At 43.4% G+C, this 15,423-nt stretch overlaps 1 protein-coding gene across 1 annotated transcript; it reads left to right on the top strand.

The window, feature by feature from the left end:
• The first annotated feature begins 477 nt into the window (after positions 1-477).
• Positions 478-14,746, top strand: srebf1 (sterol regulatory element binding transcription factor 1). Its single transcript, XM_008416818.3, has 19 exons — positions 478-861; positions 2,706-3,272; positions 5,186-5,361; positions 5,456-5,596; positions 5,677-5,895; positions 6,056-6,170; positions 6,320-6,477; positions 6,603-6,819; positions 6,907-7,091; positions 7,170-7,431; positions 7,567-7,733; positions 7,835-8,003; positions 8,112-8,220; positions 8,384-8,493; positions 9,830-9,962; positions 10,098-10,263; positions 10,870-11,085; positions 12,004-12,115; positions 13,211-14,746. The coding sequence occupies exons 1-19, from the start codon at positions 759-761 to the stop codon at positions 13,429-13,431; spliced, it is 3,546 nt and encodes a 1,181-aa protein (XP_008415040.2). The 5' UTR covers positions 478-758; the 3' UTR covers positions 13,432-14,746.
• Positions 14,747-15,423: the final 677 nt, after the last annotated feature.

Here is a 15,423-nt window from a genome sequence, read left to right as displayed (position 1 = left end):
CTCCGATTCTCAGCTTCTCATTGGACAATTTCGCTGGTTCTACAGGAGGAGGTGATGATTCCGGTCAGACAAACTTAACTACCGGCAGCTCCCTCCCACACGGGATTTTGATTGGTTGTTTTGCGGCAGGCCCATAATAAACAAATGCACGCTGCTGCCTTCAATATTAAGAATTTGTTATCATAATTTAAGATGGAGTAAACATTACTGAATTGAATATTAGAATTTATATCAGTACGTAGCACAGTTATGGTTTTGTTTGCGTTTTCAGTTATTTCTTGTCAACAGATTAATAATTAATGAGCTAGAGTAGTGTGTCGTATTTATCACAAATTAATAACCATAACGTCTCTTGTACTGTCTTATAAAATTATTGAAATGCACTCCACATTGTTTCATCGGTTTGCTCGGCGATCAAAACAATCATGAGAATCGTGGGAATCTGCGAGAAGCTCGCTGATTGGCTGGCTCACCTGTCAGTCTTCAGGGTTGTGTGGGTTCCTCTGTTAGTGCTGAATGAGCCTCAGTGTTTGACTCGGTTTGACAAGTTTCCCAGCGACGATCATGGCGGGTTGGTGTGTATAGTTTAGTTGACATATCGGCAAAACAGCGCATCCTGGATAAGTTTTAGGTCGACTTGGGATCCGACAGTTTATCAAATGTAGGGACGTAAACGATAAAAGACTCTCCAGCTTTCTGAGATTTGAGATAGCACGCCGAACCGACTCTGTGGTCCATAGAATCAGACGAGAGTGAAGATGAACCGCCTGTCTTTTGACGATCCTTCGTTGGATCTGGATCCAACACTGTCTCTTAACGACCCAAGTGAAATTGACACGGCCCTCTTAAGCGACATCGATGGTAAGGAGTTGTACATTTATTTATGTGGATACCTGTTAAGTCAGTCATGTTTAAAGAGCTGCAAGAGTAAACTCTGCATGGACTTTTCTCTGTTTTTTCTTTAATAATGTGTGTTGTGCATTTTGCAACAAGCAGCAGAAACAAAGTTAATGGCTCAAACAGCTTATAGTGTGTCTTAATAAGACACATAGCTAGAATTAGCTATTTAGCTTTTGAGTTTTCTAAAATGGTTCCCTTTGGTTTTATACGTCAAATTAATAGATTTCTGTTGTAAGTGGTTTTCACTATCACTTAAATGTGCACAAATTGGTTATTCTGTTGCTAATTTTAGCAAGTGGAGCTAATGTGCTGCTAACGGTTGTGAGTGAGCCCCGCCTCCAGCGTGCCTCGCCGACAGAGGTTACTGTCGTTCATTCCTCCTTCCTGGGTTCAGCTCCCTTAGTTGACCGAATTAACAAGTTTTTACGGTTTGCCCTAATATAATACGATATTCTGCATTATTACGCCTAGCTGTGTCTTGTAATTAAATCCTTGTGAATTATAAAACGTTCCACAGTTTGTGTTGTTAAGGAGGAGGGAAACTGCTTTTTATCAATAATGCAAGATTTTCTGTCTCCTAAAGATTCTCCGCCGTTCTTCAATGTGTGTTTTATGAGTACAGCCAACGTGTAGCACGACAAACGGCTGTGGGTGAACAGTATTCGGTCGTGCTCTCCTAAATTTGACCGACTGTAACCCACTGGTGACGCTGAACGATGGTAACCTCCAGTGGAAACCAAGCATCTCTCTCTCTGCTCGCTGTCTTGGTCTGATCGGCATAGCAAGTCTGAGAGCCGCGCTCTGATTGGTCAAGAGCGATCACCTCATACACAACAGTGGTTTTTATACATTCAGGCTTCAGGGTTGCACAGCAGACACAACATACACCCGGCGGCGCGTTTCATGGATGCGATTATTCTATACTTTATCTAGTTAAATGTAGAAGTGGGAAATTATTTTCAATATTTGCCAAGAACACTTTATCTTTGTCAAGAGAGAGAGTTTGAGTTCTCAAACTGGTTATACGTTGGAAATCCAATGATCACTAGAAGTTTTGGTATTGACTATTTATAAATGAAATGGCAGTGCTTTGATTATAAAAGCTTATTAAATGCAAACAGCTGGATATATTATTTATTATTAATGCACATTCTTATTTCTGGAATACAAAAATGACTCAAAAGAGGGTTGCAAGTCATCCAGGTTCTCAACCAGCCCCAGACTGATATACTACCGCCACTCTGTACGTACCAGTAGATATTCAAATCTATTAGTTGCATACCATCATTTAGCAAAGAAAAAGAAACAAGGCAGGATTTTCTCAAAATTTCCACCAGTGTAAAAAAAATATATATAAAAAAAAACCACAAATGGATAAAACACGACACAGACAAAGGTGAAGCGCATATTCTTCACCTTCACTTTGGCGTTTAAACAGCTTGAGGCAGAAAGCTGTGCGTCCGTCTGGAGGTTCTGCTTTTGATGTGGTACTGTTTGCCTGGTAGCAACAGTTCCAGGAAGTTTGTGTCAAGTGTGTGAGGGGTATCTGGTAATGTTCAGGTCCTGGTTCCTGTGGCTACACTGGGCCTGATCCAGGACAGAGAGTAGACACACTCCAGACGCCTTTTAAACCTCTGATCTTAGCTGTCACTTCGCCTTTTCACCTTTTTATCACACTTGTATTTCAGTTTTTAACAGATCCTTTTTTATGTCTTAATGGAGTAACTATAAGGTTTATTTCTGGTTTATGGGTAACATTCCTAATTATTTCTGTTGTTTTTTTGTTTTTTTCTGCGCTTCTGCAGACATGCTTCAGCTCATCAACAATCAGGACATGGAGTTTGGAGGACTCTTTGACTCCACTCCCTTCTCAGGGAGCCCTTCCACCCAAGAGATGAATGCCTTGTCCCAGACCATTCCCTCTGTTTCTCCTCCTGCCACCACTCCCACACCTTCATCCACCACCACTTCCTCCATCCTGAGCAGCAACCCCCACTTAGACGCCCTGTTGGGCCCGCCCATCAGCCGCAGCTCCTCGGCCCCGGACAAGGCCTTCCAGCCCGCCACCTTCCAGCAGTCTCCCCTGGCTCAGGTGGCCAGCACCCCACAGAGGCAGCAGCAACCGTCGTCGAGCCAGCAGGCTCAGAGCCTCAGACAGCCCCTGGTGGAGCAGCCCCAGCCGAGCGTCAGCCCGCCTGCCGCCGCGCAGGCAGCAGCGTCGTCCCCTCACGGCTCTCCAGGTCCAAATCCGGCGTTCAGCTCCCCGACACAGACACTCTTCACATCCCCTGCGCCTCAGACTGCGACTGCGCCTCAGCCCCAGGCACAACCTCAGGCCCAGAGCAACTTTCAGAGCCAAAGTAGCTTTACGGGTAAGTCCTCTGCAGGGTGACGAACGTGTCGGAAGAGAAAGACGTGTAAGCTCGAAAAGCTGGAAAATCAGAAATTCGCTGTAAGGGAAAAGTTGTTCTGATATTTTTCAGTGCAGTTCCACGATCGTTTTCATTGTGTGTCACAGACTAATATTCATCATGAATTGACGTTCGCAATGCTTTGATCAGGTCTTTAATGTGAGTAAAAGAAAAAAAAAAGTTGTCCCTATGTCACCGGTGTCTCAGTATGGGCTTATTTGAACGAATGCTCTACGAATTGCTGTGTTAATGGCTCAGACTGACTGGTGTTGTAAAGCTGCTTAATTACATAATGAGCTCTTCGAGTGCTGTCAATTTATCCTCTGCTCATGTCCGCATAATAGTTTGTGTTCATTTTAATAATGTTGACATTTGTCGTGTGTCTTCTGCTACAATCATTAATTAGATGTTGAGGTGTGACAACAAAGAAGCGTTTGGATATTGCAACCAATTTCTGTCTAGTAGCCCTGGCTAAATAAATGTCGCAAACTGTTATCAAAGTTCTGCGCTTGCACAATACCCTCTGCAGATATAGGGTTCAGCAGAGTGCAGTAGCTACTGTGTAGTGTATTATACATGCATATGCAATAATTAGTTTAGATCACGCGTAGAAGCAACTCTCCGATTCGCTGATTTAAGGAGATATTCTGAGGGGTTCACTGGGGTTAGGATGATGTAGTTCTTTTTTTATAGTTCTTTTTTTTATTATTATAAGATTCAATCCTTTTTTTTGTTTATTACTGCATGGCTAAAGTCTCTGACCCAGGTGCAGTTTGGCACAGGTAACCGTTATCTCAGTTTCACGTGATAAGAGGAGGTACGGAACGACTCACTGAAATTTGTAAATAGGTAAAAGGTCATCTTCAGTCTACACACTTATTAGCAAATTGTTTTATGAAATGACAGGCTTAGTTAGAATATTGGCAAAAGGGCTGAAAACGGTTTTGCTTCTTGTGTCGCCGCATGAAGTCCTTCATCTGTTACAATAACCTGATAGCAAGAAATGAGCATTTCTGGCTTATGTCTGAATTACTTTCACAGAGCTTTTCTTTCACGTTTCGCAATGTCTAGATTTTAGATTTATGATGAATCACTTTCTACGTTCATTTGACTTCTGTTAGCCTTCCAGAGACAGTGATGACCTGATTGCTAAATAATAAATACATATTCTGAACAAACTGTTCGAATGTTTCTCACCTGATATTCAGCTGATATTTTTCCAACTGCTTTCCACCCCAAATAACGACAGTAAAGTTTTACAGCTGCAGGCGAACCTCTGCTTTCTGCTTGCTTATCAGTATTTTTAGACCACCTTCGTCCAGGACTGCTTCAGTTTTTCATGCTTGTTTGCATAATTCTTATGCTGAAATGACACATTTTTAGAAAACTACAACTTTTTTTATTTAGACAAGCTTTTTGTTAAATGCACCTCTTCTTGTTTTTGTCAGCTGTTTCCGCTTGTTTTTCTCGAACGTTTTACAGCACTTTGGGATTTTTGTCTGTGAAAGGTGCTATATAAATAAAGTTTACTCACTTGCCACTTTTCCTTTAGTGAAATAAAAGATAGGCTTTTTAAAGAAATGATAAGATAACAAAAGATTACGATAAATGCTTTGTAGTCGGTGTAAAGACATAAAAGTTTTAGCATTTGAATTGCTTCCATCCACTGATTCTCTTTTTCATAAAACCTTTGCCGCCTTTAGACTTTGCTTGATTGCTAGTGTTGATGTGCCACATGTGCAGCACTTCAGCTGCAATAAAAAATACAGCAAACACCCATATTAATTCATCTGAAAGAAAAAAAAAAAGTATTAAAGTGATATTTTATTGAGTTTAACCTGCTTGGTTTAACTGCGCTGTCACTGTTTTTGCAGCCGTCAGCCCCAGCAGCGTGAGCCCTCCTGCCACCAGCTTGTCGTCCTCGCCTCCAAGCGTCCAGTCAGTGACCTTTCAGACCCAGATTCAAGGCCTGACCACTGCCTCCCCGCTCCTGGCCACCTCAGCTAGCCCTCCAGCACAGACTATCACAACCCAAGTACAACAAGTGCCTGTAAGTGTGTGATGCCGCTCCTTGATTGCTCCTAGGCTGGATAAAGGATGCCTTCCTTGTTTATGGGTCTTTGGTCTGTGTGTGTTTGCATCAGGTGCTGCTGCAGCCCCAGTTCATAAAGGCCGAGTCCGTGCTGCTCACCACTTTAAAGCCTGACCCGTGTATGGTCACAACCATGGCCTCTCCTACGTCCCTAGCGACCACCACCAGCGCGGTTCAGAGTGCTTCCCTGCAGGTAGCAGAAGAGGGCAGATGTCAGTGTAAATTGTGAATTTTACATTTGAGAAAACTTCCCTGATTTCCGTCCGTCTGTAGGCTTTTATGGGTGGGGGTACCATCCTGACCACCGTGCCTGTGATGGTGGACGCGGAAAAGCTTCCCATCAACCGCATCGCCATCGCCGGCAAGCCGTCAGGCCTGCCGCACAAGGGGGAGAAGCGCACGGCTCACAACGCCATCGAGAAGCGCTATCGCTCCTCCATCAACGATAAAATAGTGGAGCTGAAAGACATTGTCGCTGGCACTGAAGCCAAGGTTGGAAACTGCTTACTCTATGCTCTGCTATGCTATGCTACAATGCTATTTCATGCTATTTCATGTTCTCGGTTCTAATCGTAATGTGATGGCTGACCGGTGTAGATGCTGTGTTTGATTTTTATTGCATTCACGCAGTGTTTTTCCTCCTCCCATTTAGCTCAACAAGTCGGCTGTCCTCAGGAAAGCCATCGACTACATCCGCTACCTGCAGCAGACGAACCAGAAGCTCAAACAGGAGAACATGGCTCTGAAAATGGCAGCTCAGAAGAACAGTGAGCATTTGAACCCTCATCCTGTCTGTGTTCTTCGGCGCGGCGTTAAGCCAGGCTAAAGCCCTCTGAGCTGTAGTTCGACACTGAGACTGTTCTGTTTTTTTCTGTGTGTGTGTGTGTGTGTGATTTCTTTCTTCTGCTTTTCAAAGAGTCTCTCAAAGACCTGGTTGCCATGGAAGTGGACACTCAGGCAGAAGTGAAGAACGAGCTGCCCACTCCGCCAGCCTCCGACGTCGGCTCCCCGACCTCGTTCTCTCACTGCAGCAGCGACTCAGAGCCCGACAGTCCCATGGGAGAGGACACAAAGGTCTGTGGCGAACATTTAATTTGTCGGAGCAGCGGTTTTGAAAGTTGCGAGACAGTCAGTTTTTTAAATTTATTTTAGGTTAAATTTACACTAATTGTCCTTTTCTGGATCTTCCTTTGCTGCAGTCCCATTTAGGCTTGCTGGACCAATCTGCAGCAGGTGGCGTGGTCGGAGGCATGCTGGACCGCTCCCGCATGGCGTTGTGCGCCTTTACCTTCCTCTTCCTCTCCCTCAACCCGCTGGCTGCTTTGCTCTGCTCGTCCGGCAGCAGCTCTGCAGGAAACGCTGCCGACATTACCCCCCATCACGCAGGGAGAAGCGTCTTGGGTGTAGATATTCCAGGTAAACCTGCTGGTTCGTTGTAGCGGTTGTCTGCCAAAGTTTTTTTTTTTTTTTGCTCGTTACTGAGTGTACCCGTGCTGTCCGTAGCTGAGTCTTGGGGCTGGATGGATTGGATGCTCCCCACCATATTGGTGTGGCTGCTGAACGGTATTCTGGTGTCGGGAGTTCTGATCCGATTGTTGGTTTATGGCGAGCCCGTGACCCGTCCGCATTCGGGATCGTCCGTGCTGTTCTGGAGACACCGCAAACAGGCCGACCTGGACCTGGCCAGAGTAAGATGGTCTGGTTATTAATCAGCCTTTTGAATGATGATTCATCCATGCCTTACATTCTGTCTTCTTTCCCTACAGGGGGATTTTGCTCAGGCCAGTCATAACCTGCGAACCTGTCTGAAGGCGCTGGGTCGCCCCCTGCCCACCTCCCAGTTGGACCTGGCCTGCGCGGTGCTCTGGTCCCTGCTGAGGTTCTGCCTGCAGCGCCTCTGGGTTGGCCGCTGGCTCGCTGCAAGGGCTGGAGGTCTGCGCAGCGATCGCCCCCTGCAGGAGGACGCGTGTAAAAGCAGCCGTGATGCCGCCTTGGTTTATCACCGCCTGCACCAGCTTCACATGACGGGTAGATTTAACAGCACAACTTAGCTTATGTTAATCTGATTTGACTTCTTAAAACTAAAATTTTGATCTATCCTAATGTCATCATAAATTGTGGATGTTTAGAAACCTTTTTTTTTGTGTGTGTGTGTTTGTGCAGGGAAGCTGAATGGCAGCCACCTGTCGGCAGTCCACATGGCTTTAAGTGCGGTGAACCTGGCAGAATGTTCTGGCTCATGCCTGCCTGTAGCCAGCCTGGCTGAGGTCTACGTCTCTGCAGCACTACGAGTCAAAGCCAGCCTGCCAAGGATCCTCCATTTTACCTCTGTGAGTCGTCATTTCCAAGCTTATATTAATCAGTCAAAAGCCTTCAGAGACTGAGGTCGAGCAAACCTCGCTGAACAAAACTCCGTCTTCTCTCCCGACAGCGTGTGTTCCTGAGCAGCGCCCGCCAGGCGTGCCTGTCGTCCAGCGGCTGCGTGCCTCCGGCCATGCAGTGGCTCTGCCACCCGCTCGGCCACCGCTTCTTCGTGGACGGGGACTGGGCCATTCGCAGCACGCCTAAAGAAAGCATCTACAGCCAGGCCGGAAACACTGGTAGGCCACCAGTTACCTAACGTAGCCTAATTTAGTCCATTGAATTGTTTTTTATTTCCCTCCCGAAAGCTATTCTAAAATAATTTAAATGGTTTGGCGTTCCTACAGTGGACCCTCTGGCCCAGGTGACTCAGGCTTTCAGAGAGCACCTCCTCGAAAAGGCTCTTTACTGCGTCGCCCAGCCGCACGGAGAGAAGAGTCCCAACCAGGCTGACGGGTGAGAAAACATCGGGGACTTTTAAAATGTCTGTTTTGTTTTTTTTGACCGGTATGCATTATTTTTTTTCTAAAAGACACAAAGTTTCCCAATTGTGAAAAAGTTCCTAATAAATGAGAATGTTGGAGCACTTGTTGACCTTTTGACTGGTCTCTGCTACCAGGGAGTACGCCGACGCCTTGGAGTACCTCCAGCTGTTGATCAGTGCGTCTGACGCCGCCGGTGCAACGTCCCAGTCCTTTGCAATCGGCTCCAATATGGCCACTGTGACCGGTAGGTTCAAAGTAATTAGAATATTAAAAGTTTGATCAGAAGTTTTTTGAAAATAATGGTAATTATGACAACTTTTTGTTTTTGCTTTCTGTAAATGATGATGATTGTCATAGTTAATTATTAATTTAGAATATTCACACTTTAAAAAAAAAAGAATAACAAATTTTAGTCAATTTTAACATTAATAGTATTAATAATAATTAAAAACAGCATCTTTATAAATAATAATAATAACCCTATCAAATTATATACTTAAAATACATAAATAAAACACACCTTTGTAAATAATAATAATGCTGTAATCATATAATATACTGTTGTACAATAAAAATATAACAATTGAGTAATTAAACCTATCTTAATGCATAAAATATAGTAATAACAAGCATTATTATTGTTTTATTCTATAGCAACATCATTCTTCCTAATAACTGCACAGTATTTATTCATGTTACAGTTTTGTAAAGTAGATTACGTTGTTGTTGTTATTATTTTGCTAGTTTTTTATGTATTGTTTTTAACACTATAAGAACTTTTATTGAGAACCTTTATATCCAGTTTCCCCTTTGCGGGACAGTAAAGGCTGATTCTGTTCCATTCTGCAATAATTCAAGCAACTGATAAATCAGAATTACAAATTCTAACATTCCTGGAAAATCACGACAGAAAAATGGCTTTTAATTGAACTCCTTAATGCATTGCTTCATTTTGCCTTTACATGTCCCAGCTGTGTCATTACCTGGGTGTTTTTTACTAAATCAAATAACCAACAGACAAAGTCCATTTATACTCTTTAGAAATCACGTAGTCTGATTTCCACTCGACTTTCACCCCCGCAGCACATCCTTTTGTCTCCACTAATCTAAGCTTAAAAAAAAAAAAAAAAAAAAGGAACCCGGTAAAATGGAGGCACGCCAGATTGCTTCATTTATCTTCAGCACTGTCAAATCTGTGATCACCTTGAAAGGAGGAAGGGAAGCGAGGCTGTGCCGGGGTTTTTAATCGGAAACGTTTTCTTGGCAGAGCTCCGGGATGCTCTGTGTGTTTTAAAATGCGCTTGTGGAGGTTGCATGGGTGTGCAGCAGAATATATTACCCTCCTTAAAACTTAAGATCTCGCTGTGGGTGCAAGGTGGGACTCTACCAGAGAGAATGATTCAGGGCTCAGAATATAGACAGCAGCTGTCTTTGTGTATTGTGATGCATGTTAAATGTGGGGGAAAAAAAAAAAAAAAAAGCAAGTGGGGGATTCGAATATTTGCATAATTGCCTGTCTACAGGAGGGTGTCTCATTTTTTTTTTTTTTTACTTTTTTTTTTTTTTTCTCCAATCACCAGGCTGCGACCCCCACTCTAAATGGTGGTCCTCGGTTGCCATAGTGATCATCAATTGGCTTCAAGGAGATGATGCTGCAGCAGAGAGGCTCTATCCGACCGTGGAGCACCTGCCTCGCAGCCTGCAGAACGCAGAGTAAGTTCCCTAACCCCTTCCCCCCACCACCACCACCACACACACACACGCACACACACACACACACCATCACCGTCACACACTTGCACTGCTTTAACCTGCGTCCTTTGTCTGATTTGCCGCTGGTTCTGGCAGGAGTCTTCTGCCCAAAGCGTGCCTCAACACATTCAGGGCAGTCAGAGCTCTGCTGTCCAAGCCAGAAAACTGCCAGCTGAGTCTGAGCCACACTGACAAGGCCAGCGCCCTGCTCCGAGACAGCCTCAACCTGGGACCGCACTGCCACAGCTCCAGCTTGGACAAGGTACGCGCATGCTGGAGTCGAGCTGATTTATCTTTTAAAAGCTTACAGTGGAATACAGAAAAAAAAAAACTGAAGAAAAAAAATCACGTTTAGGATATTATTTGCACACAAAAGCCGCAGGATTTTTTTCCTGGCCTCAGATCTCCAGATTCCCCCCTGCAGTAGTTCCTCTGTTCCTCTGTGGGGCGCTGCGGCAGCCCTCCCTGTGGTTTCTACCAGATGGTGATTCTGGTGGATTGGCAGCTCAAAATGAGTGTGCTGTGTTTGTGTGTGTGTGCATGTGTGTGTATGTATGTCTATGGCCAGAGCTGCAGTGCATTGTAGTTGCATTGCATGTGTGTCTCCTAAGAGTGCAATGTACCTGCAGTGCAACACAGAGCTGGACCAAGAGCAGCAGAACACACAAACACACACACACTGACAGGATGGAGGAGAAGGGAGGGTTTGTTTTTGCTTTATTAAATCTCTGTAGGTTTTCTTTTCAGTCTACATGTTGAAGGTAAAAACAACTATTAAAAATATGAAATATTTTAGATAACACATTTTCGTGACGCCAAATCGCATCCTATTTGCGTACTTCAACCAATCCGGTCGATATTTCTGCAGGTCGTCGAGTTAATGGTGTGCGACCTCCTGCTAGTTTTGAGGACCAACATCTGGCGCTTGCAGCAGCAGGGGACGAGTCCCACAGGTTCCGGCTTGGTCGGCCCCAGCGGTCCTGCCGGCCTTCATCAGGCGTCGCCACCAGAACTTCAGGGCTTCCAGCAGGACCTCTGCTCCCTGCGCAAGCTAGCACACAGTTTCAGACCCGCAATGCGAAGAGTACGTGCAATTTTTACCCATGTGTTTTCAGGAGGTTGACCAAACTGCTTTAACGGATCGGTTGCTATGCGACCAATAAGAAAGGTTGATTTTGGGTTTGGTGAACTATTTCAGGGTTGGTTTGGATCAAAACTACTGAAAGCCACCCATTTTTTTCTTTACTGATCGAACAGATTATACTAAATGTTCTACAAATTTAAAGATTTCATCATTTTAACACGGTCATTCCTTTGGAAGAGAAACAGGCCCACAGCATCACAGATCCTCCACCATGCTCATCAGTGAGCATAAGGTGCTTCTTTACATATTTATCCTTTGTTTCACATTAATCCCACTTGATCTTAGTGTCATCTGACCTAAGCTAAAGTCCCACCACAGTTCAGCAAACTCCCACTCTAGCCACTCTGTTTAACTTTAAAAACTTTATTATTTTTTATTTTTTTGCAAGAATTTTGTTCGACTTTCTGCATAAATGTACTCAAATTGAAGGTTGGATTTTTTAGATTTCTTACCCAATAAAAGGCTTTTACAACAACACATAGATACGCTTTGTGTCATTATAGAATCCATGGTAATGAATCTCTAGAGATGCTGAGCACATTGCTGCTTCATTTAAACGCAAACTCACCCATTTTTAAACCCCCAAGTTTAAATCGGTGACACAACCCAAAGCAGCTCTGACTGAAGCTGATCGCTCACAAGGAGTCTGTGGAGCAATTCTCAGTAAAAAAAAATAAAACTCTACTCACTTCCACTCCTAACACACACACACACACATAGCCTTAGGCAAGTGTGTGGCAGCATTGTTCACAGAGAGTCTCTCTAAGGTAGAGATGAGCGTTAGGTGTGAGTCATCGTTTCTCGCTCTTGTTCCTCCTGTTTGGCTCTGATCTCTCTCTGCCCTCTGCTTCTCTCCAGTTGTTCCTTCACGAAGCTACTGCCAGACTGATGGCCGGGGCCAGTCCCACCAGAACCCATCAGCTGCTGGACCGCTCACTGCGGCGCCGAGCAACACCCGGAGCCAAGACAGGTGCGTTTGCGTCGGTGGAGAGGCTTCAGGGGGTTTCTAGGCGTCATCTGACCCGTGCAAGTAATCAGGACGCGTCTGGCGAGACGAATGTTTTACGGTCGAGAATCTGCAGTGTGATGCTTGGCTCGGTTTGTTGTTTTGATAGAAGTCTTAAAAAAAAAAAAAAACAAGATTTTTTTTTTTTTTTGAGAGACCTAAAAGGGTCTGAATGCAAACGTATGTCAGACTCGGGGTGCTTGAAATCCGTGAAAATGCTTGAATTACATTTTGGTGTTTTTCAAGGTTTGGAAAGTCCTTGAAGTGCTTGACATTTAAACCTGACAGTTTTGCAATAAAGTTCAATCTAATAGTCGATAAAAACCCTACATGTGGGAACTGTTGTCTACAGCTGGAACCAGATATTTTTAGACACATAATAAAAGACACAAATACATTTCTTCTCGCTGACTGAAGTTGAATCAGACGAAACATTTCATGTTTTAGGTCAGTTGGAATTGCCAAATTTATTTCTATTTACGAAATGCCAGAAAACTTAAGAACACTTTTTTGTGAATTTCTTTGTCTGTTTCTTTATTGACCAGTGTTCCTATGAAGCATTTAATTTGAGCAGGAAGGTCATTTACCTTAACATTACTTTTGTTTGGATTGTTCCAATGTAATCAATATTTATTATTTCCAACAACTCAAGTTATTGATTGTCTTATTTTATAGTTTGGCAAAATTATTCAAATTGGGGGATTTTTTGTTGTTGTTGTTAAATTAGAATTTTGTTTTAGAATTTTGTCATATATTGATTAATTAAAACTATCTTTTTTAGTTCATTTGTATTGTTATCTCCAAAGTGTAGTGCAAGAAAAGTTAGAAAATTTCCCTCTAAAATGCTTGAAAAGCCCTTGGAAGTTTACTGCGAGCTAAGTGAACGTATCCACTTGGCATTTATATTTACTACTATTTATGTGACATAAAATCACAATAAAATATGTCAATGTCGTGGTGGTTGTTTGGGGGGGGTGGAAATAAAACAAAAGCACACATAATCCAAATAGTTGACTTGAGCTCCGTAGCTCACCAGATGTTTGGTTTCTCTGTGTCCAGAGGAGTGCGAGGCGCGGCCCGGCCAGCGGGAGCAGGCAGAGGCCGTGATGCTGGCCTGCCGCTACCTTCCTCCCTCGTTCCTGTCGGCGCCGGGCCAGAGGGTGGGCATGCTGGCCGACGCGGCCCGCACCCTGGAGAAGCTCGGTGACAAGCGGACGCTCCATGACTGCCAGCAGATGATCATAAAGCTGGGCAGCGGCACCACCGTCACCAGCAGCTAGAGCGAGGGAGAGGTTGGGGCGAGGGAGGCTTGCACGGACGCCGTGTGTACCGAAACAACTCCTGTGTACAAACGCACGCAGGAACAGGTGGAGGAAAAGACCCCCTAGAAACCTTCCAGTGTCTTTTGAAATTCACAGGTTGCTCCTTCTGCCTACCCGGTCTCGCATCTTAAGGCACTTTTAGAGTTCACGCACTCTATTTCTTTTTAAATTATGAAGTAATGTGAAAAAAAAAAAAAAAAACAAGAAAAAAACACAAAGCATCTTTTTTCTTATCAGGCTGAGCTCCCTTGTGAGAATTGATTGCAGTGTCCCACTCTGACCACCATGAGGAGCCACCACTGGAGATGTTTGCCGTGTAGCTCCTCCCTCTCTCCTCCCTCATCTGGCAGATCAGCACCTTTTTTTCCCCCAAATCAGACAGCCCGGCTTGTGGGGGGTCTTGGTGTCTCTTTGATTATGGGGGGGGGGAAAAAATTATTAAATAAAAAGTAACCAAACTCAATGGTTTGATCGTGGACATGCGTGCTGAAAAGCCACCCCCCCCACATACTGTAAAGGTTTGAGGTCATCATCTGGCTCAACCCCCCTCAATCTCCTGTCTGCACTAGGCCTGTGAAGCTGCTCTTAATGGAAAACAACAATAACAATAAGGCTTTATGAAATTATTTTCATAGATATTGTGTATTTGTTTTTTTGCTGTGTACATATTTTACACCATATTTATAATCTGGAGGAACTTTGATTAGGCGTTTTTTGTTTGTTTGTTTGTTTTTGTTTTCATACGCAGAGTGATAATTGCTTATTTCCTCCTCCTGAATCCATCTCGACTATTCTTAGACCAGGTTTAGTCGGGTCAGGACTGTACCGCATAGATCTGAGCTGGTTGACTCTTTAGGTCTTGGACATTTGTAAACATATGAAATCAAAAACAGTTTTTTATGACATGACTTTGACATTTCTGAAGATCATTTGTTGCCCTAAAAAAAACAAAAGAAATATTAAACCCCTCCTCCACATTTGTAACACTATCATACAAGAAAATATCTTTTTCTCATATTTTAGGTGGACCAGATCATTTTCTGATGATTTTTTATTTTTAAAGATTGTAAAAAGTTTCAACAAAATGTTGGCCATTTAACAGTATGTTTTTATTTTATTTTATAGTTGGTCATGTGAAATCTGAAAACTGAGGAGAAAGCTTGTGTAGCAACCTTGTTGGAAGGTATTGTCTTGTAACTGACATTTGTTTTCTTTCCTCCTTCCTCTCATTTCATCCTTACATGTAAATATTAAATAATTTTTTTAAAGAAAACTTGTGGCTTTCACATCTTTATTGGTGAATTTTTTTAATTTGAGAATGTGACTAATAGTTTAAACTTCAATAATTGTTCTGTGGATATGGGTCGACATGCTCGCTTGTGTTTCCTCTTTTGAAGAGTGACCTGTGTTCCTATGTACTTGCATAATTTGTAGATTTTTACATTTTAGGTCCTTTTTAAGCAGTTTCAGAATTGCATTGCACACTTTTCAGAATTTTTTTGTTGTGTTTAATGCACACAACAAAGTGCCACACACTCCCAGAAAGTCTCAGTAAATATTTATCCTCATATGGGAAAAAATGTGCTAAAAAAAAAATCCAAAAGTTTTCTGATCTCAAACCTTTGACGTATTGAAAAAGAAAACATGCTACTTCATCCCCCTCCCGTGCCTCCCCCTTATTATTTTTCATAAATGAGCTGTACGCCGTTAGTTCTGGTTTTTCTTCTTCAGTGTGTCAAAGTGTGCGAGTCGAGGGAAGACAAAAACACCAGGCGTTGGTCGTAGCAGCATTGAAAGGTGCTGGTATATTTAACATTGGCGTTACAAAAAACATTTCAAACAAAGTGATGCTGTAGTGTCATCGAGTCCAAAACAAACAGACATGAAAATCAATAAAACGGCATGCTCCCACTTAAGACAAGTGACATTCCAAAAAACGGGGAAGGGGGA

This window comes from Poecilia reticulata, chromosome 8 (genome assembly GCF_904066995.2).
Source record: "Poecilia reticulata chromosome 8, P_reticulata-male-v2, whole genome shotgun sequence".
NCBI lineage: Eukaryota > Metazoa > Chordata > Actinopteri > Cyprinodontiformes > Poeciliidae > Poecilia > Poecilia reticulata.
The sequence above is the reverse complement of the archived record's forward strand: the minus strand, read 5'-3'. Positions and strand labels throughout refer to the sequence as shown.